General features: G+C 47.8%; 1 protein-coding gene across 1 annotated transcript; it reads right to left on the bottom strand.

Moving 5' to 3' along the window:
- Positions 1-8,031: 8,031 nt before the first annotated feature.
- LOC105187078 (uncharacterized) lies at positions 8,032-8,503 on the bottom strand. Its single transcript, XM_011147679.3, has 2 exons — positions 8,373-8,503; positions 8,032-8,274 (listed from the first exon to the last, which is right to left on the bottom strand). Exons 1-2 carry the CDS (start codon positions 8,476-8,478, stop codon positions 8,048-8,050), a joined length of 333 nt encoding a protein of 110 aa, XP_011145981.2. The 5' UTR covers positions 8,479-8,503; the 3' UTR covers positions 8,032-8,047.
- Between the last annotated feature and the right edge of the window lie 13,978 nt (positions 8,504-22,481).

The following is a 22,481-nucleotide window of genomic DNA, read 5'->3' as shown; positions in this document are numbered from 1 at the left end:
AAGAGTTCGATTGGATTTAAATCTGGACTATTTGCTGGCTAATCGAGTCGATTTATGCCAACTTCATCGAAGAAATCAAGCACTCTTCTCGCAGTGTGTGGTCGAGCATTGTCTTGCATAAACAAGAAGTTCTCTCCGATGAAGGGTGCGTACGGAACAACATACGGAATGAGTATGTCTTCCACGTACACATCTGCGTTCATATTCTTGTCAAAAAAGTGCAGATCTATATGAGCATTAGCTGAAATTCCTGCCCAAATCATTACAGAGCCTCCATTGTAGCTATGCCTCTCACTTACCGTACAGTCTGCAAATCGTTCTCCACCGCGACGATAAACTCGTTCTCGTCCATCTGGAGAATAGACACAAAAACGAGATTCATCGCTAAAGAGTACTTTGCTCCAGTCTGCGTAAGTCCAGTCTCTATGCTCAACTGCAAAATTGAGTCGAGCTACGCGATGGTGACATTTAAGCAAAGGTACAGCTGCTGGCCTGCGCGAAAGCAGATTTTGTTCCTTTAATCTTCTCCGAACGGTATTAACGGATACATTAATGTTGCGGACATCCCTTAAATTGTTTCTAATTTGAACAGATGTTCGATGTCTGTCTCTTAACGAATTTGAAACAATAAATCGGTCATCATTGTGATTGGTACATCGAGGACGTCCCGAACCAGGCCTTCTATGGAAAGAATTGGTCTGTAAGTACCTGGCATAAGCACGTTGCACAGTTGACACTGACAAATCAAGTGCCTGAGCAACGTACCTTCGACTTCTGCCATCTTCAATTAAAGCAATAACTTGAGCAGCCTTTTCAGGATTTATCGTCGCCATAATCGACGCAATAATTTCGATGCGAAACAATCAATTATGGTTTAAATTGATGAAGTTGCACGAAGCAACGCGCCTCGAAAGGAAAAGATCACGGAAAAAGAAAAGTCGCACGAGGCAGCGCTTATCGGAGTGAACACGTTCGGAAAAGGAAAATTGCTTGTCTTTGTTTATTGTCTTGGCACATACATTTAAGAAAAATCCAGTCAAGCCAGGCGTTAAAGCCCGGCGCACAGACAGAATCTCAGTCAAGCCAGAACGTAAGCCCGGCGTACTGACAAACTCGCGAAGTCCAGCGTACAAGAGATAGTGCCACTATCGGCGGTGGACCGTACGAAGACCAAAAGCTGTACGAAGGCAATCTCTGATCGTCTCCGCGGGCACTCTTATATGCCCTGGGCAGCTCGAACTCGCGTGCGAGCCGAGGGGCTCGCGCGCGCGACAACCTAGATCGCCGCGTCGCGGCGGCTCCGTGGACTAGGAGCGCCAAGGAATTTCGACGTTCAGGTGGCGTCCAGCGACTCGGCATCCCGCGCGCCGGGTCACCGCGAACTCAGGCGCGATCCTGAACAGCATATTCAAGCTGTGTACCATAATGGCCAATCGTACGGAGAAGGTAGAGAGCTAGGGACAGCTTCGCGAACTAAAGTGTATACCACAGTGATCATGCGTAACTGAAGGGTAAAGAATGATAACTTTTAATAAAAATTAAATTTCCAATTCGCAAAATTGTGTAAATTATTGTATAGAGAATAATGAACGCGGCTATTGAAATTATGAAAGAGCCAAACGAACCGCAGAGCCTCTTAGCCCCTTAAGCCTCGCTGAATCGACATTTGTTGCAAATTCGAAATTGAATATCTCGACACCTAAATATCCTAGCAGCAAATTTCAAAAACGGTTTGAAAGCTTTGAAACCGTACTTTTCGAAAGATCTATCGAAATTGTGCGCAACGATATTTTTACAAAATGGCGGGTGATAAAAAGGAGAACATGAAAAGTTGCTAAAAAAAGGTTCGAGCGTGCGACGGCGCATGGAGCAAAGTAAGTGTCGCAGCTCAATGGGACGAAAAGTACCTAAAAGTATAGAATGTTTTCTTTAAAATACTTCGTTATAGAGCTTGATGCGATACTTATTCACTGAATTATGCAAATTTAACAAGAAAACCGCATTTTTAGCAAAATTTGGAACAACTCAGTGAAAAATGATCACATCGAGCTCGGTAAAGTAGCATTTTAAAGATAACACTCTATCTATATTTTAAAGATAACACTTTCATGTGCATTTAGTCCCATTACGCTGCGATACCTGATGCACACCATGCACCATCGCAAACACGGACCTTTGATTATCAATTTTGCATCCTTTCACTTTATCACCCGCCATTTTGAAAAAAATGGCCGAGCATAATTGCCATTCAGATATTCTTAAAGAGGACGTTTCAAGCTTCATTTTGCATTTCTGCGCATATTTGTATCTTCATTATTTACCAAGTTATGATCATTTGAAATTTTGTAATTTTTTCCCAAATTTTTAGTGTACCGGGTTTTTTGCGTTTGAGTGTATATATAATAAATGTGTACACATTTAAAATTCATGTATTGTTAGCTGCATTATACAATATATTACATGAATAAATATATAACCCAAATTTATCGCGAACAATACATTGTATAAAGTGACCTTTACACTAGTAGTATATTAAATTATTTTTGACTTTTTTGTAGTATTGTAAACAAATATTGAAATTCTTATGTTCAAGACAGCATTGTTGTGAAGTTTGTATCAGATTAAAATGAATATTTATTAAATAGTCCAGGAACTTTCACAATTCTGCGTTTGACATAAACGCAATATTTGTTTAAAAACTCAGAAAGGTCGAAAATAATTTAGTACTTGTATTAGGAGAGCAAAAAAAGTTCTGAGCCCTAGATTTCATACTTCTGAAACCACAATTTAAATTGCATTAATTTTCCCGCCCTCTTGCGGTTTTAAAGCAGTGACATTTGGTCTTTCGAAACATCGTGCGATTTGGCGTTTGATGCACATAACCTTAAAATCAGCAGTGTTCACGATGGCAATAACAAAAGAGCATATTCGATTTTCCATCCACTTCGCGTTTCATCTGAAGAAAAATGCTGCTGAAGCCACTGAAATGATCTGTGTTGCATATGGAGAGAACGCTATAAGTTATGCTACGTGTAAAAGGTGGTATCAAAAATTTCGCCAAGGAGATTTCACTCTTGAAGATGAACCGCGTGCTGGACGCCCTCAAAAGATTGAAACGGACGAACTGCAAGCATTGTTGGATATAAACTCTGCACAAACTGAAAAGGAGCTTGCAGAGCAACTTGGCGTTACGCGACAAGCCATTTCCACACGTTTACATGCAATGGGAAAAGTTCAAAAGGAAGGCAGATGGGTTCCGCATACACTGTCCGAAGACAACAAAAATCGACGGCGTGACACGGCACTCACTTTGCTTTCAAGGTTCCGGAAAAAGGATTTTCTGCACCAAATCATTACAGGTGATGATAAGTGGATATTTTATGATAATCCGAAGCGTAAAATATCATGGGTTGACCCTGGTCAACCTTCGATATCGACGCCAAAGACCAATACCCACGCCAAAAAGATTTGCTTTGCATATAGTGGGATTGGAAAGGTGTATTGTATTACGAGTTGTTACAGCCGGGTGAAACAGTAACGGCAGATCGCTATCAGCAACAATTGAGCAATTTGAGATGCGATGCGTTTGAAGAAAAGAGGCCATTTACTGGCAAAGGACGTCGTAAAGTGATACTGCTTCATGACAATGCCCGACCACATGTTGCGAAAGTGACTCAGGACCATATCTTTGCGTTAGGCTGGGAACTTCTCCCGCACGCGGCGTATAGCCCAGACATGGCGCCTTCCGATTACTACCTATTCCGGTCTCTGCAGCATTTCTTGGCTGATACACATTTTGTGACACTTGAAGAGGTACGAAAATGCATTGATGACTTTATCGCCTCGAAGCCGGTGAGCTTCTACCATCAGGGAATTCGTAAGCTGCCCGAAAGATGGCAAAAAGTCATCGATGCAAACGGGGAATATTTCGTTGATTAATATAGTTTTGTTTGTTTTTAAATAAATTTTGAATTTTGCAAAAAAAGGCTCAGAACTTTTTTGCGCTCCTAATAGTATTAGAAGGAAAAAAGCGCATATGCTTTTACTTAATATACTATAACTTTCTGGTGGGCGCGTATATGAGCAATGTATCAGCTTATCAACTGTATAAAAGAAAGAAACATATAGTAAAGTGTGATGTATATACTAAAACATCTTCATGCAATGTATATTTTACATTTATATAGGGCATGTTCGTTTTCGTAAGTAAAAAAAGCACGCATGCCAGAAAGTTTAAATGATACTAGGTGCGCAACTAAGTTTCCGGGTTTTTTTGATCAATGAAAAATGGAAAATTTCAAGAGAAATACAAAAAATGGTTTATTCAAAGTATCGTCCCTCGGTAGCTACATATTTTTGCCATCTCTCTGGCAATACATGAATACTGCGACGATAAAACGACGCGTCTTTGAACCGAAACCATTCATCCAACCAATTTTGCACTTCTTCGAAATTGGCCAAGTGTTGCCCAGCCAAGACATGCACCATCGACCGGAACAAGTGATAATCGGAAGGGGCCAGGTTTGGTGAATACGGCGGATGCGGTAGCAGGTCCCATTTCAGCGTTTTGATGGTGTCCTGGACGATGGAAGTGCGATGGCACGGAGCGTTGTCGTACTACAATATCACTCGTTCGTGTCTCGTGTCCGATTCTGGCCGTTTTTCGAGCAATGCATGGTTCAAATTGATCAGTTGTTGTCGGTAGCGATGCCCATTGACAGTTTCGCCCGCACATTCAGCAGCTCATAGTACACGATTCCTTTCTGGTCCCACCAAACGCAGAGCATTGTCTTCTTTCTGAAGCGATTTGGCCGTGCCGTCGATGTTGATGTTTCGCCAGGTGAAAGCCACGATTTTTTGCGTTTGGGATTCTCGAAATATATCCACTTCTCATCGCCAGTAACAATTCGATGCAGGAAACTCTTTCTTTCATGCCGCAAAAGCAAAATTTCGGAAATGGCTCTTCGATTTTCCATCTGTCTCTCAGTCAACTCATGCGGCACCCATTTTCCTTCCTTTTGAATTTTTCCCATGGCATGTAAACGTTTGGAAATACCTCGGCGAGTCATGTTTAATGCCTCTGCAAGTTGATCTTGTGTTTGCGTATCATTTTCATCCAATAACGCTTGCAGATCGGCGTCCTGAATTTTTTGGTCTTCCGGAGCGCTCCTTGTCCTCAGTGTCGAAATCGACACTTCTGAAGCGTTTAAAACAATTTTCACAGGTAGTTTTCGATGGTGAATGTTCGCCGTAGGCCTCTTCAAGCAAACGACGTGCTTCAGCTGCACTTTTTTTCAAGTTAAAGCAGAAAAGCGAAGCTTCCCCCAAATGCTGTTTATTTGGTACAAAACTCGACATCTTCGTTGTTAGAAAAAATGTTTTTGCGTTGCAATATGTGTTGGTATTACGACTGGTTATTGTTAACAGATGTCCAAGCTATAAAAAAACACAACTTCAGACACGTATGTCGACTACATGTGTCGTTAGCGCCATTCATGTGTGAAACCCGGAAACTTAGTTGCGCATCTATTAGGTCAATCGGAAAGTTCCGTCCGTTTTCTTGCAAAACGTATGGCTTTATTTAAGAAACAAAATGAAAAAATACATCAATCACAGTATTGTCCATCGTTAGCGATGACTTTTTCCCACCTTTCGGTCAACAAACAAATTCTGCGGCGAAAGAATGACTCATCTTTGGAGGCTATCCAATCAGTGATACATTTTTCGACGTTTTCATAAGAATTGAAGCATTTCTCTGCAAGTGCGTGTGCCATAGACCGAAACAAGTGATAGTCGGAAGGGGCACAGTCTGATGAATAAACCGTTTGGAGCAACACTTCCCAGCGGAAGTGCTCCTAACGTTTTCTTGACAGATTTTGTAACATGAGGTGTTGTCATGAAGCAAAATCACTTTATGCTGTCCCGTTTCATATTCTCGTTGTTTTTCGTGCAATGCTCGGCTCAAACGGATCATTTGTTCTCTGTAGAGACCTGTAACTGTTTGACCACTTTTCAACAGCTCATGGAACAGCACACCCTTCTGATCGCACCAAATACAGAGCATTGCCTTCATTCCGTGAATATTCCGTTTTGGCGTCGATGTTGAGGGTTGGCCGGGATCACAAATAGTTTTCCGACGTTTGAGGTTGTCAAAATAAATCCATTTTTCATCCCCAGTGATGATACGATGTAAAAATCCCTTTCTTTGTTGCCTAGCAAGCAGAATTTCGCAGGTGGTTTCTCGCCTTTCAATGTCTTCTATTACATCCTGGAGGAGGAGCGCAACTTTTCTGTTCGCAGGAAAGGCGAACCTCGTTCGTACACGCGTGCCAGGAAACGGGTCAAGAACCCGACGAGTCCCTTTACTCGGTCGCTGACGTACAACGAGCGATTCGTTTTTCGATCAGGGACGCGAATCCCTTTACCGGGGATAGGACCATGAGTCAACTGTTGGAAGGTGGGGTAATTTTGAAATTAATTGATTGAAAATAGACTATTAACAGATTTATTAAAATAAGTGTAACAACAAAATGATATAACGGCGCGGTTTAGAATATGACAATTTATAGTTACGCAAATGATTGTATGTGTATGTGTGTGTGTGAGAAGTAGAAGAAGAAGAGAATAAAAAGGAGAAGGAATACGAATGGAAAGTTAGTCAGGTGAGGGGGAACAAGAGCGGTCTGGTGAATTTAGGGGAGTGGATAGTTCAGAGAAAGAAACAGGAGAATAAGATATTGAAGGGATAGAAAGAATGGTAGTAGGACGCGTGAGTACGAGAAGAGGAAGGAGCAAGGGGTAAACGCAGAAGGAATAGGAAAGAGTGTAGGAGTGTCGGATCTGGGTGATAATCTATTTCTAGGGAAATATTAATAATAGATCGGAGATATTGAACATTAGCTTCTAATGTATCCGGATCTATTGTGTCGAAGACCGACTCGAACGAATGAAGAACTTGATGGAGGGTGATATTGGTATAATAATAATGACCCACTGCAATAGGATTTCAATAAAGGGTAGAATTAATAAAATGGCGGTAAAATAGGTTGAGAATGAAGAAAATAAATCTTATTGTTAGTTTCGGGTGCTTCACACGAGGAAGAAAAATTGGCGCGAATTTGCGTAAGGATGCTGGGTTCCAATACGTGCAACTTTGCACCAGGCCCGTACTCCAGTTGGGGCACCAAATAATTATTTATTTCACTTGTTGGAAATAGGAAGCCCGCATTTCAAAACTCTAAATGTATATTTGTCAAAAAAAGAGTCTGAATGTTAATGTCAACTTCTCAAAATCTGAATGCTCAAAATCTGAATATCTGAATCTGAATGTCTGAATCTGAATACGTGGATATTTGAATCTGAATACGTGGATATTTAAATCTGAATGCTCGCGGAGGCATATGTCGCGGTTTTTATACTGATGATCGGAGGCAGGACCTACCAAAGTGAGTAGAGAGATGGCCCTTGGAGAAGGGGTGAGGCCCTAAAGAGAGCCCAATAATGTCAAAGATTTAATTAGTAGATTTTTAGTACTGGTCCTGGTTGATCTTACAAGGAGATGACGCAACTTATTTCATCGATTTCAACACGAGTCATAGCACACTCGATAGCTATAATGCCGTGTATAAACACCCTAACATAATATGCGTGAATGCGTCTTTGTTTACGAGTAATTTACAGTTAAAGTTTGGCTCGCGGAGCCCTGTCCCACATAGGGCGCAAGTTACGAGACTCTTTCACGAAGCGGCGTGGTTGAGCAGACAAAGGCTCCCGCGCCGCGAACACTTTTGCGCTGACGACGGCGTTCGAGTCCCGCCGACGACTGGTTCGTTTTTCTTTTCGTATGTAAAGACATGTAATAAATATTTTTATATTGTTCTTATGTATAATTCCTTTTTTTGTTTCTACGCTGTCAAGGCTAATTAGGAGAGTCAAGTCTTTCAAATATGAACACAACTTTTTTATTAATTACAATAAAATGTTTTTGTCCGTATCAAAATACATAGACACACACACATAAGACAAATATAAGGCACACAAATGAAAGTTACGTATTATAAAATGTGGTCATGCTGTCGCAACTCTGCGGATGGAATGCCGTATAAAAGTATGTAAAACATAATAGTTTTTTGCACCAACTGCACGTAATGAACGCATAATTTTTTGCACAAATACACTTTTGACTATGTATAGTTGGTGGAAAACATATTTGATTGACGTTGTAAAATACCTCGCGACTGTCAACAAGACTGGACGGAAATTGTATCAGGACATCTGCAAATATGAATTCAATATAATTGATATTGTATACAAGGCCAATAACAATACGTACAAATATATCTTTCCATTGCTCACACATTCAATATATTTACCTCGAAGATATTCTATTGCGTCCGTCAACTCTTCTTTCGTAATATCACATTTTGCTAGATTTTGCACATAGCTGATCGTTGCTTTATCTACAAACGTGGTTTCCATTTTTAACACGAGTTTTTCACTGTTCACGTTACAAAGACTGCCCAGAGAATGAAGCGAGCACGTCAAAACATGAGAATCCCTCTACGGGAAGGGGAAAGGGAAGAGGGTTCCTTTCCACTTGTAACGGTTCTAACGGCTCTCGGGTTTCTCTCACACAAAATAATCACTGTCTGGCCATTTATTTCCCATACCATACGAAATATTTATGCGAAATAGATTTACGCGATAAAAACATTTTATTGTAATTAATAAAAAAGTTGTGTTCATATTTAAAAGACCTGACTCTCCTAATTAGCCTTGATTAATAGCGTAGAAACAAAATAAGGAATTATACATAAGAACAATATAAAAATACTTATTACATGTCTTTACATACGAAAAAAAAACGAACCAGTCGTCGGCGGGATTCGAACGCCGGGATCGGCGCAAAAGTGTTCGCGGCGCGGGAGCCTTTGTCTGCTCAGCCACGCCGGCTTCGTGAAAGAGTATCGTAATTTGCGCCCTATGTGGGGCACAGCTCCGCGAGCCAAACTTTAACTGCAAATTACTCGTAAACAAAGACGCATTCACGCATATTATGTTAGGGTGTTTATACACGGCATCATAGCTATCGAGTGTGCTATGACTCGTGTTGAAATCGATGAAATAGGTTGCGTCATCTCCTTGTTAGTGGGAAATGTCTTAGCCATTAGAAATTAAGGGTGAGGTTAAAAGATTTCGTGGGAGGAGACGGTTAGCTCTTGAAGATGTGAATATAGAATGGTTAAGGAGTGGAGCGTGGATGTCTGATAGTTTTGGATGGATAGGTTATGATTGGCCGACTGGATTAGGCACGACAAGTATGATGGTGGTGGATTCTTGTGGGGCAAAGAGATGTATATAAGTGGCCAGCTGGAAAAGTCATGCCGAAAATCAAAGGCTGAGATCAGATTTTACGACTAAGCTTTGTTGTTAGGCTGCATATGGTTTTAGATTAAGGAGATGTAGGTTTCAAAGTTTTAGGACAGAAGTATTTCGAGTTGCTTTGTTTTACTGGAAATCTGTTAGCGCAGAGCTTCAAATTTTATAGCTAGGCCGACGGACATACTTGGCGAACACTACCCAGATATAAACTCTGAACGAAGACGTAGATTTTTCCTACAGGGCACTGTTTTCTGTTATGAAATTTTCCTGAATCGTCTATCATTTGGCGCGACGGCTATTCGTCAGATGTGTCTGTTTCCTATGTCCATTGTTATATTAGGAGAATAGAAATTCGAAAGGAGAAAAAGAAAAAGAAAAAAATTTTTTTAATTAATTGCCCGGAGTCCGCAGGACGTAACACTTCAATGTCCGTGTTGTCTGGGATTTTTTGTCTATCGCTTCTATCTATGTTCTATTTTTGTAATTCCTTTTACTCTTTTTCTATCCTCTTTTCTATATTTCTATCTATTTTGTTTTCTTATCTTTTCTCTATTCTTTCCTATTCTTCATCCCAACTTTCGGAAATGCAAAACATTTTTTTTATATTGTATTCCTTCTTATATTGCAACATATTTTTTATATTATAACGTTTTATTTCTACATGTTATATTATTAGATGCGCAACTAAGTTCTCGCTGTTTTTTTTATGAAAACGCAACTTTATTGTGAAAAAATGGTTACAAATGAATCATTCAAAATATTGCCCATCGCTAGCGACAACTTTTTCCCATCTTTCTGGCAGAGCTCGAATACCGTCACGGTAGAAGTGTTCGTCTTTTGAGGCTATCCACGAATCAAGCCATTTTGAGATATCTTCATATGAGCGGAACTGCTGATTAGCCAGACCATGTGCCATCGAACGGAACAAGTAATATTCGGACGGCGCAATATCTGGGGAATATGGTGGGTGGGGTAGGACTTCCCATTTGAGCGTTTCTAAGTAGATTTTAACGGGTTTGGCAACGTGAAGCCGAGCGTTTTCATGCTGTAGAATCACTTTTTCGTGCTCTGCTCGTATTGTTTTGGCGTGTCGCTAATCGATCTTGGTTCGATATTATGTGCGTTCGCCATCATGTCGGCAGTCTGATCCTTTGGTTCTCGTTCAGTGTGGTTTGTTCGGTCGCTAAATAAATACATCGCCCTGGTCCCACCAAATACACAGCAAAACCTTCGCAGCGTGAATATTCGGCCGAGCCGACGACGTAGAAGCATGACCGGGCAGTCCCCATGATTTTGTTCTCTTTGGGTTGCTGTAATGAATCCATTTTTCATCACCCGTAACGATGCAATGAAGAAAACCCTTCCTTTTTTGCCGCTGGAGCAGTTGTTCACAGGCGAAAAAACGACGCTCAACGTCTCTTGGCTTCAAATCATAAGGAACCCAAGTTCCTTGTTTTTGAATCATTCCTAACGCAATCGCTTGGAAATGGCTTGGCGGGTAACTCCTAATGCTGAAGCAAGCTCTTTTTGCGTTTGGCACGGATCCTCATCGAGCAATCCCTCCAATTCAGCGTCTTCGAAGGTTTTTGGCCTTCCTTCAAGCGAACGGTCGTCAACATCGAAATCACCGTCTTTGAAGCGACGGAACCAATCACGGCACGTTGTTTCACTTAGAGCAGCATCTCCGTAAACTTTTTGGAGTTCTCGATGCGCTTCAGCCGCCGTTTTCTTCGAATGAAAGAAGAAAAGCAACACTTCCCGCAAATGACGATTATTTGGCACAAAATCAGACATTTTCACACAACCAAAAGTATATGACGCAAAAACAAAATCACTAATGTGTCAAAGCGGTTTGTTTATCATATGTCTAAGCTTGGTTCATGACGTTTTGGTTATGTCACAATCGACCAGCACTTACTACTGGAGTCATCTCTTGAAAAACAGCGGGAACTTAGTTGCGCACCTAATATAAGAAGATTATATGCATATAACAATTAATGCAATATTAAAAGTGTTCCGTGCGGCACGAGCTGCCGTGCGGAAAGTCGGCTAGCGGATCGGCGCTGCGGGGCGGACGGCCTAGCTCCCGGGACATCCTCGCAAGCGGCGAGGAACGCCGGTTTCTCGCGAACGAGCGTGCGGGACTCCCGTCGACGCCCCGCGCTTGACTGGTAGCTCCGACCGTGGCCGCTATGCGGCACGACCCACGATTCCACTGCCCGCAGGCAAGATTCGGCCGTCCGGCTATATAACCGGGCGCGCCGTGCCTTGCTTCGCCCCTTGCCTTTTACCATATCATTTGCTTAGCCGTTCTCAGTGACAATCTATGCTGCTTCTTAGTGCGAACTGTCGTACTGCTGGTTACCGACGCGCTTTTTAGGCTTTCCTAGGGCGGTCTGTTCTTACTTCTCGGATTCGAACCAGCGCTCTATACACTCTGCTGAGTTGAAGGCGGCGCCGATACACCCTGCTGGGTTGATGCTAATGGTTCGAATCTCGTCTTAGGATTTCGTGCTCACGGCGTTGCCATGATTTAGAAGCGGCGAAGCTGCCTCCTAAGAGCTGCGAGCTCCTCATTCTTCCAAGTGTCCGTAGGGGACCTTGGCTATACTAGCAGCGAACGTGGTCGTCTCCTCTGACGCTTTGAGCGCATTCTTCCAAGTGTCCGTAGGGAAATTGGCTTTCTCGCGGGAGCGGCTTGGTCGCCCTGCTTGCTAGAGTTCAGCGCTCTTTCGCACGCGCCCTCGGGACCGTGGCTGGTAGGCCGTTACATCCCGAAAGGCAGGCCTTCCGAAACGACGGAGGTCGTTTCGTTTACACATACTTGGACGTGCTCCGGGTGCCGCTCACCGTTGACGTCACTGACGTGTGTGTCCTCCGGGACTTTGCGCTAGCGAACGTCTTCGCCTTGTAAATAGCTACGTTTCTACTGCGTTTCTTCTGCGTCGTTCTTCTGCGTTATTCTATTTGCGTTTGTACTGACTTCTATTGCGTCCGTTGCGTTTTTACATCGCGTGCCTCTTTGCGTCGGCATGTACGTGTCCTTCCTCTCTTTTGCTTTCGCCGTCGTCCCTGGGCACGGTGAGGTCGGCGCGCGGTGTTGCGCGTTTCTGCAAGGCCTGTGGCAGCTTTACGACATCCCTCAGATGTCAACCAGGACAATCGGTTGGTCGTCGAGTTACTCGAGCGACATAGTCGCAGGCGGACATCGCTCTGCGATTCGAAAATCACCAGCCAGCTCTCCGGAGCTATTCTATATTCAGTCAGGTTCCGAACAAAAAGAAACTAACGTTTTACATTCCCTTCGGACGGAAAAGACCACCTTCTCGCGATTTCCGTTGAGTAACTTATGTACATAGATTATTAGTATAAGTGTAGAACTGGGAGTGGCCACCAAGCCGTCGTGGAAGTCGGCCGGTAATCCAAACTGGTCGGACAGCCGCGACGGCTTGGTGGCCGTAGTGGCCTGTCCCGCGACGGGGTCCCCCTCCTATAAAATCAAGAAAAGGGGAACCTCGTATGTGGCTGTCGACTGGAGGCCCGTCACTGTAGTGGAAGTTTATCTACACCACCGTAGGAACAAGATCGGCCTCGGAGACCCTGCCCGAATAGAGAGAGTTCTCGACAGAGTCGGGGATTTCATACGGATCGGAGGACGACAGTGTCATCCCCGACCCGTCATAGTTGCCAGGGATTTCAACATCCACTCAACAGGGTGGAGTTGCGATCCCCGGCAAGGGGACTCTCAGGGCAGGGCCGTGGTCGACTGGGCGGCGGGACTCGGCCTTCTGTTGATGAACAGGGGGTCGACCAGCACCTGCGTTCGGCTGAGAGGGGAATCGGTCATAGACTTGACATGGGGTTATCCCTCGGCCGCCCGAATATTCGGGGAGTAGGTGGTGGAGGCGGAGAATGAGACGTTGTCTGATCATAGATATAACGTGGTCTCTCCATCTCTCTATCCCTCAACAGCGGATGCTGGACCACCGCCCAGGGGAGGGGAACATTCCTCTCCCCAAGAAATGGAACCTCGGACGGATTGACGCGGACAAGTTCCAGACGGCCGTCCTTGTGACCACCTGGTATTTCGTAGAGAGGCCAAGTGAGTGGGACCTTAGCCCCTCCTGGGGGCTAAGTAGATAGTGGGCATCGTGGCGTCGGCATGCGACGCTGCGATGCCCAAGTCCAACCCCCGTCGGCGCCGGGCCGCATACTGGTGGACGGAGGCCATAGCCGAGTAACGGCAGGCCTCCGTCCAAGCTAGGCGGGTTTATACCCGGACCCGGCGACGAGAAGGGAATGCCGCAAGGGTGAGGGAGGGCTACCTCCAAGCGAGGGAAGCTCTCAAGACCGCCATTGCCGAGGTGAAAAAGAGAGCCTGAGAGCAACTGGTGGACTCCCTGGACGAAGATTCGTGGGGGCGCCCTTATAAATGGACAGTCGGTAAGATTCGTCCGTGAGCGCCCCCACCAACGGAGTCTTTGGACCACCAGGCTCTTGAAGGGGTCCTATATACCCTCTTCCCGAGGGAAAATGGAGGCCTCCCCCAGATCCACGTCCCCGAGCGAGAGGACGGGGACTGGAACGAGGGCCTGATGGTTACTCCAGAGGAGTTCGCCAAGGCCAGGAAGAAGCTCGGGGTCAATGGCAAGGGCCCTGGCCCCGACGGCATTCCTGGCCGCGCCTGGGCTCTCGCCCTCAGCGAAAGGAACTTGTCCGCGGTCACGCGGGAAGTACTCAAGTGCCTCAGGGAGGTGGTTTTCCCTTCAGAGTAGAGGAGGGTCAAAGTAGAGGATTGGTCCTTCTCCCGAAGTAAGGCAAAGTACCCGATGATGCGCCGGCCTATAGGCCGATATGCCTGCTGGACGAGGCAGGTAAGATGTTAGAACGCATCGCTGCCGACCGCCTCGTCCAGCATTTGTCCTCGGAGGGACTGAATCTCCACGACCAGCAATATGGGTTCAGGCCCGGACGTTCCACGCTGAACGCAATCCAGTACGTACGGGACCTGACCCGCACGGTCGTGGAAGAGGGGGGCGGGGTGTTGCTCGCGGTGTCATTAAACATTACGAATGCGTTCAACACCCTGCCCTGGCGGGAGATTGGACGGGCCGTCGAATATCACGGGGTGCCCGTCTATCTCCGGCGCATCCTCGCGGCCTACTTCGAGGACAGGGACTCGCTTACTCGGGGAGAGGCGGGGTCCAGGGCCGGCGCACAATGGAACGCGGTATCCCGTAGCGGTCGGTTCTCTGCCCCCTGCTATGGGACATCGTTCGACAGGGTGCTTCGCTCTCACCTCCCCCCTGGCTGCCATGTCATTTGCTACGCAGATGACACCTTAGTGGTGGCCGGGGGGAGAGCTGGGGGAGGCCCGCCTCCTCGCGGAGGCGGCACTCGTATCGGTGATGGACACCATCAGCGGCCTGGGACTGAAGGTGGCGCCCCAAAAGACGGAAGCCGTCTTCTTCCATGACGGCAGCCGTGGGGCGCCGCCGAAGTCACAGGTCCTGGTGGATGGAGTCCCCGTCCACGTCGGGCCGACGATTAAATATCTCGGCCTAACATTGGACGGCCGTTGGGACTTCGGGCCGCACTTCAGGCATCTGGCACCCCGGGTCCGCAAAACAGGTTTGGCTCTGGCCAACATGATGAGGATCCAGCGGGGCCCAGGATGGAAGGCTCGCCTCCTGTACGTTGGTGTCGTGTTCTCCCTCTCGTGATCGCCCTCTACGGGGCGCCCATATGGGCGCCCCAGCTCCTAGCCAGCCGCAGCAGTAAATGTTGCGGCAGGCTATGGGGGCTGTGGTAGTGAGGACGATTCGGGGGTACAGCACCGTGTCATACATGGCGGCGACTACCGTGGCCGACTCCACCCCCGTGCAGCTCCTGGCTCATGAGAGGTATATCATTCTATTGGAGATTCAAGGAGCTCCGCGAGGGAGGGGAGGGTCCAATGGCCAGGGGTCTCGCGGCCCTGAAGTCACAGGCCAGAGCCCGGATACTGGAACGGTGGTCAGACATATTAACTGATCCCCAGAGACCCGGGCTCCATACGGCCGAGGCCGTCCGCCCCTGTCTACCCGAAGTGGCGGACAGGAGGAGACGGGATACCACCTTCCACCCGGTGCAGGTGCTGACGAGATACGGATGTTTCGGGAAGTACCTGCATCAGATAGGGAAGGAGCCCACCGCTGGCTGTCACCACTGCCTGGAGCCTGTGGACATGGCGCACCATACGCTGGTGACATGCACTGTATGAAGCCAGCAGCGCCGTGTCCTGGCCCAGGCGGTGAAGTGCCGCATAGCGGACCTCCCGCTCCCGCGTATGGTTCGCGCCATGTGCGGGAGCGAGGAGGCATGGGGAGAGGTGGCCTCCTTCTGTCGTGATTTTATGTCGCGGAAGGAGGCCGCCGAGTGGGAGCGCCGTCTTGGTATCCGCCGCCGCAAGGAGCGGCGGCGGCAACAGCGGCGCTCCCTAGATATGTGTAGCGGGCCCGAGGTGGCGCTGGCCGAAGAGGAGCGGCCACCGGCTCGCCGAAGGCCGCCTCGGGCCCGCCTTCGGACGCGTGGGGGAAGGAGGGTAACGGGTGCGTAAAACCCACTCGCTTCCCCCTAGGCGTCGGTAGGGGTAGGCGAAGGGGGAGTGGAAACCTGGTTAGGGCCGGGCTCCACTCCCCCACCCTCCTTGATGAACGAGGGGGCGCGGAGAGAGGGTGGGTGTCTCCTCCTTCCAGTAAGTGAAACCAGAAGGCCAACCCGGCCGGGCACCCAGCCGGGGACCACGCCCTCTACTCCCTTTATGGGAGGGGACACGGTAGATAGGCGGGAGGCCCTTAGTACGAGCTCAAAGGCAAGGGTGTCGGAGAGGGGAGTAGTTCCCCTGACTCCCCCCACAACGGTCCGAAAGGTAGACACCCCGCAGGGGTTTCAGCCGGTAGGAGTCCGGCATAACCCCCAACCCCCCCAAGGGTCGGGGCTATCCATGATGGTTTCCCCTGCGTGATAAAAAAAGTATAAGTGTAGAACTATTAGTGCACAACTATATTTTTTATTAATTTTTACTACATGTAGTTGTTACGCGCAAAATAATATATATATTAATAAAAGAAATATTTTTTACATAGCAAATATCATTTCATTTCATTTTTTATTTAATCCTGTTTGAACAAACAATACGTAAGTGTTTCAATAACTACCAAAATTGTTTTTACGGAAATGACATATGTTGGCCAAGAGTGGATTTCTTTATTTCTTATTTCTGTTCCTTCTATCCTTCATACCTTTATTTCCTTTATACCGTTTTTGTAACGAATAAATATTTATATTGCATTTATATTGCAATTATATTGCATTTACCTTAAATTGCATTTTACGTTTGATTTATGTAATAAGAGACAGTATGAAAAACAGGATAGAAATGTGGCCATATAACCAAGCAATATAATCACTAGACTATGCTAGGAGTCACTACCGTTCTTGTATCGCGGTTGTTAAATAAATTAATATTTCCGAGCACTGTGTATTTCAATAGAAAAGTAACAGATACTGGCCGAAATCTGAAAGTATCCGTTATTCCAAAACGCTTTTGGTGTATTTCTGAATACGTTTACGGATATTCTGCAGAGTACCGGGCATTATTACTATTTTGTGTGACGGATTGCATAATTATATAACATTAATAATGCCCGGCATTTTTCACAATATATTTGAATATAGTACTCAGAAATATAGCAAACATATTTCAAACACACAAAAACTCGCCGATTTCAGGCAAAATTCATTTATTTACTACCCGTACAATATTGCTATGTCTACAACTTTAACAATGCATACTCTGAACAACATAAGAATTATTTTATAATGTTTCTAAATGCGCGAGGCGGGCCTACGAGCGGCGAAATATAAAGAGAAGTCTATAGCGCGAGATTTCCGCAGCCGGAGTTAGCTATATGTATCGCTCGGCGAAGACAGAGACAACAGACATCGTCTGCTCTTCTCTAAAGCCCGACGCCGGCCGAAGCACCGAACGCTCACGGACACGGAGCAAATGGTTTAAAACTATTTTGTGGTCGATCTTCAGCTTCTGGGCGATACTACGACTGCTAACATGCCGGTCTACTTCGATCATTTCCATAATTTTATTGACATTTTCGACGACGGACCTACCAGTGCATCTTTATCATCAAAATTATCGGAACGGAATCGACGAAACCAAAATTGCGCGTGATTGGCTGGGACAGTATCGGGACCATAAACATCATTCACAATTTCAGCCGCCTGGCTTACATTTTCGCCTTTATTGAAGCAAAATTATAAAATATATCGAATTTTCTCTTTGTTAACGTACATCTTTTACATGCTATAACTCACAACTTAATCGACAAATTACAAAACCGTTAAAGAATCTTTTTTAGTACGGAATGTCACTTTTCCAACGAGTATAAACATTAACCTATACGATTAATACATCACGTGATATATACCACTAAAGCCATCTAGCGGAAAAATAATGGATTTCTTTTTCCCCAACCTAATATTTCCAACATGTGGCCGAGCGTTATCGTGCTGGAAGATCACTTTGTCGTGTGTCTTTATATATTTCGGCCGCTTATTCTTCAATTCGTTGTTTAAACGGATCAATTGTTTTTGGTAAAGTTCGGCAGTAATGGTTTGATTCTGTTTTAATAGTTCATGATACACTAACCATTCTGGTGCCATCATATACAGAGCATTACTTTTTGCCGTGAATATTCTGTTTTGGTCCCGATGTGGATGGTTTTCCTGGGTCGCTAATGGATTTCCCTTCGTTTAGGATTATCGAAATATATCCACTTTTCGTCTCCAGTCACAATATGAAGCAAAAAACCTTTTCCTTTTTGCCTGGCAAGTAAGATTTCAGAAATGGCTTTTCGCCTCTCAATGTCTCTTTCTTTCAGTTCTTTCGTATGGAACCCATCTTCCTTCTTTGTAAATCTTTCCCATGGCTACCAAACGTACAGAAATTGTTGATCGATCAATATTCAACAATTGCGCTAGCTCGTGTTGCGATTAACACGGATCTTCATCGATAGCACCTGCAATTCCTCGTCCTCGAACTTCTTCGGCTAACCTGGGCGACACTGAACTTTGACATCGACACTGAAATCATCACTTTTGAAACGTCGAAACCATTCTCTGCATGATTTATCGGTGGGAGCACTTTCACCATAAGCTTCTACGAGCATTCGATGAGTTTCAGCGGCTGTTTTCCTCAAATGAAAACAGAAAATGAGAACTTCCCGGAAATTATGCTATTTTGGCTCGAATTTCGAAATTTTCGAATCAGATAAACACGATGTTATTGTTATAAACCCAAACGTTTATCAGCTGAATATTATTGCCAGATATTAAAACTAAAAAATTAAGCCTTTTGCAGACATTAGAAGTTAGAAAATTACATAGTACAGCAATTAACCGCCAGATGGATCGAATTAATTCACACACCTAATATATTGTTAATATTTGATACATTCGAATATTATATTCACATACCTATTTTAAGAATATTTTACATTAGACTGTATTTATAAAGAAATGTATTCAACAAGTTTTAGTCCGATGTAGTTTATGGTACAGCTGCGCCAAGATTCTCCCCCGTGGACGCCACCTTGCCGTGGTGGGGGAGCTTGCGTGTCCCTATGATGTACAGAGCTGTGCCGGCGGGGGTTTCGGCCCCTGGCAGGTTCTACCATGCCGAAGCGGTCTGTACTGAGGGGCCAGAGTAAGAGCGTCCATAATACTCCTGGATGGGCAGCTGCCTCCAGGTTTTAAACAGGGTCTGGAGGGTCTCATTCGTGGGACCCAAAGGACCTTACAGCGCGGGCAGAACGGGCTCGTGAGCCGGGTGAAGGCAACCGTTCTAGGGGAAGGAAAACCCTGACTGCAAACCCGTACTTGTCAGGACGTATAACCTGACACAATTGCGAGGGGCCAGAGTGCTTCGGCACTCTGGTACAGGGGACTCAGGCAACCCCGGCAGACCCTAGCCTACCACACCGTAACCCTAGGTCATGTCTCTGGGGCCGGAGGTCTTGCCTTAATTGGCCGGACCGCGAGGCGGGTCCTCTATAAAACACCACGTAATCCTACGGTTGAGGTATGCCACGCTTATGGGATGAATGGCAGGTGCGTGACCTGTCGCTAGTGGTTCCTCACCTTGGGCACCTGGCGAACCCAAGGGACACGCTAGCCTTACCCCGGGTAATGCGGGGGCTCTACCCGGGGTCGACGCCCACTTCCCGCCGTACTCGTGGGACCAAGATGCGATCTCATTAAAAAAAAACAAAATCTTTCTCAGAGTCTTCGGACTCAGAGTCTCGAAAAGGCGGGTGTAGCAATCCGCCTAAGGGCTCACCATCTGCTTCGGCAGGTGATTTTTTGATAGAGGTAGAAAGAGGAGCAAGGAAGGGCAAAGATCTGCCGGCGGGTGCCACTTCCCTCCCACCGGGGAGAGAGAGCTAATGGACCTCGGAGGAGTAGCCTCCGGGGGGCCATCCACTGAGGGAAGCCCATCCCCCTCAACGGCTACGGAGGACAGTAACCGGGATTACCGTCCTCACCGGAGGATTGGTAAGGTGAGCGCTACGGTCAGGGTAACTAGAGCGGCCATCCAACGAGGGACAGGCATGTCCCTGGGGTCTGCGGTCCCCGCGGGCCAGGGGACGCCAGTACCAGGGGCCAATAATCCTGGCCCCCTCTGCACGAAAAAGAGGCAGAGGGAGTCTGCCCCCAATACCACCGAGGGGGCACTCGGGGCCAACGGTAAGGGGATCGAGAAGGGGCAGGGGGTGTCGGGGGCGAGGATCGCTGGGCCGGTCGTCGTCACCGACATCCTCCTATCTCAAGGATCCAGATACCAGGTCCGGAAAGCAGGGGGGAGGACACTGCTGCAGCCGGCAGTGGCCACGGGGAAGAAGAGAGGGAGGTCTTCCACCAGTGGAGGATCCACAACGGCGGTGGAGATCGTGGAGGGACCGGATCCGGCCTTTGAGCCGGAACAAAAGAAGAGGGGCAGACGACCCACGACTTGCCCTGGGGGTCGGGATAAGGGAGAGGAGAGAAAAGGAGGCGAAGGAGAAGAAGGAGGAGCGCCTCAGAAAATTGGAGAGAGAGGCGTGGAACCTCCTGGAAAGAGGGATATGTCACACTCTGGCAGACAAGCGCCCCGCTGAGGTGTTTAAGGACAGATCCTCAGTGGGCCTTCTCAGGGGGGCGGGATCGGCAGAGCTTGCTGACGAGGTGGGTCGGGCCCTGGGTGCGGTCGGGCTGATGGCGTTCAAACGTTCAAACGTTCAAACACCCTCAAGGGAACATTCACCAGCCTGCTCAACCGGGCCACTGTCACCACTCACGCGGCTCTGTCGACCCTGATAGCCAGGGTAGCAGCACAAGAGGGCGAAGGAGCAAAGAGGCCGGAGGTAACGAGGGAGCTGGAGGACCTCAGGGAGAGCATCAGGGCACTGCAGGCTGAGAACTTGAAGCTCCAGGAGGAGCTCCATGAGAGCAGGGCCCGGGAGGCTCACACTCAGCCCCCCCAACCAGAGCCGATACGAAGGAGGAAAACCTACGCTGAGGTGACGAGCGGGGGGACGTCCACCTCAGCAGAGGAAGAAGGGAAAGAGGAGAGGAGAAGGAAGAAAAAGAGGAAGAGGAGGAGAATGGCGAGAATCGCCTCCTCCTCTTCCTCCTTCAGGGGAGAGGTGAGGGAGAGGGAGGCTCTCCTGAGGGTCTACCCCGTCTATGACGATAGATTCCCGGGGGAGACTCCCTCTCCGATGTGAATACCTGAGCCGGGTAAGGTGCGGGGGGACCTAGACGCCTCCATGGCGACCATGGCTCGGGCATCCTCGGGCGGGGTGAGGCGACTGACCGATCAGAAGCCTCACCTCGCCTGGGGATGGGACGGGAGCAGGGTCGCGGAGGGGGCGGGAACCCCTGCACCAACCCAAGTTCACAAGGGGAAGGAAAAGGAAGAGGACCGCGGTAGGAAGGAGAGCCAGGCCCAGATGCAATGGACTACAGCGGATCAACCGAGAAAGAGGGAAAGGGCCAGGGAGAAGAAGAAGAGGAAGAAGGCAAGGGCAAGATTCCAGAAGGAGAGGGAGAAGGAGATAGCCCAAGGAGGAGGACCAGGAATTCCGGCAAAGAGACTGGAGGTACTAGGTGTAGAGGAAGGGCTGAAGTATGCGCTTCATGTGGAGGAAGGTAAGGAGGAAACATGGTCCTGGGTCCTGGAGAGAAGGGAGAGGAGGAGGGAAAGAGAGAGCGAACAAGGCTTCCATCCCTCCCCCTCCACCCCTGCCAATCAGGCGGGGACAAAGAGAGAGAGGAAGGTGGCGAGACCGGGTAGGCCGAAGCCGCCGAAGTGCGGCCGTCACCATCACCTATCCCCCCGATCGCTATCGGGAATTCATGGTAGAGGCCAGGCGCCGTATAAGACCAGCAGACCTGGGTATCCCGGGGTCCCTGAGAGTTACTCAGGCCCTGAACAGGGATATGCTGGTCGAGGTACCTGGTCTCACCGCGGGGGCAGCTGCCGACCGGTTTGCGGAGGTGTTCCACAAGCTGGCGGCGGAAAAAGGCCCCGGTTTTCGCATCCGTAGGCCGGTCAAGATCGCAGCACTGCGACTGACCAGATGCGACGACCGGGGCCGACGAAGTGGCGGCCGCGATGGCCCTCGCCAGGGGATGCACGCCGGAGGAGATTACCTCTGGCGAGGTAAGCGTTTCTCGGTGGGGGACCGGCACGGTGGTGGTGCGGTGTCCGCTGGCGGCTGCCGCGAAGGCTGGATTCCAAGTTGAATGGACTCGCGCCGGGGTGGTGGTGCTACCCGCTCGCGCCAAATTATGCTACCGGTGTTTGGAACCGGGGCATGTGCGCGAGCGGTGCGATAGCGCCACCGACCGCAGCGGGCTTTGTTATCGCTGCAGTAACCCCGGCCACCGCGCCAGAGGATGCCAGGGGGCGGCTCGCTGCCCAGTCTGCGCCGAGGCGGGCAGGCCCTCCGATCATAAGATCGGAGGGCCTGCCTGCAAATCCTCCTCTTCCAGGAGGAAGA

This window comes from Harpegnathos saltator, unplaced genomic scaffold (assembly GCF_003227715.2).
Source record: "Harpegnathos saltator strain DR-91 unplaced genomic scaffold, Hsal_v8.6 scaffold110, whole genome shotgun sequence".
Classification (NCBI taxonomy): Eukaryota; Metazoa; Arthropoda; class Insecta; order Hymenoptera; family Formicidae; genus Harpegnathos; species Harpegnathos saltator.
This window is presented reverse-complemented; position numbering and strand designations above follow the sequence as displayed.

Excerpts from the sequence above, each read along its gene's own strand:
- LOC105187078 (XM_011147679.3), bottom strand. The coding sequence starts at position 8,478 with ATGGAAACCACGTTTGTAGATAAAGCAACGATCAGCTATGTGCAAAAT. Across the intron at positions 8,275-8,372 it reads CGCAATAGAATATCTTCGAG|ATGTCCTGATACAATTTCCG; the intron begins GTAAATATATTG and ends TCATATTTGCAG.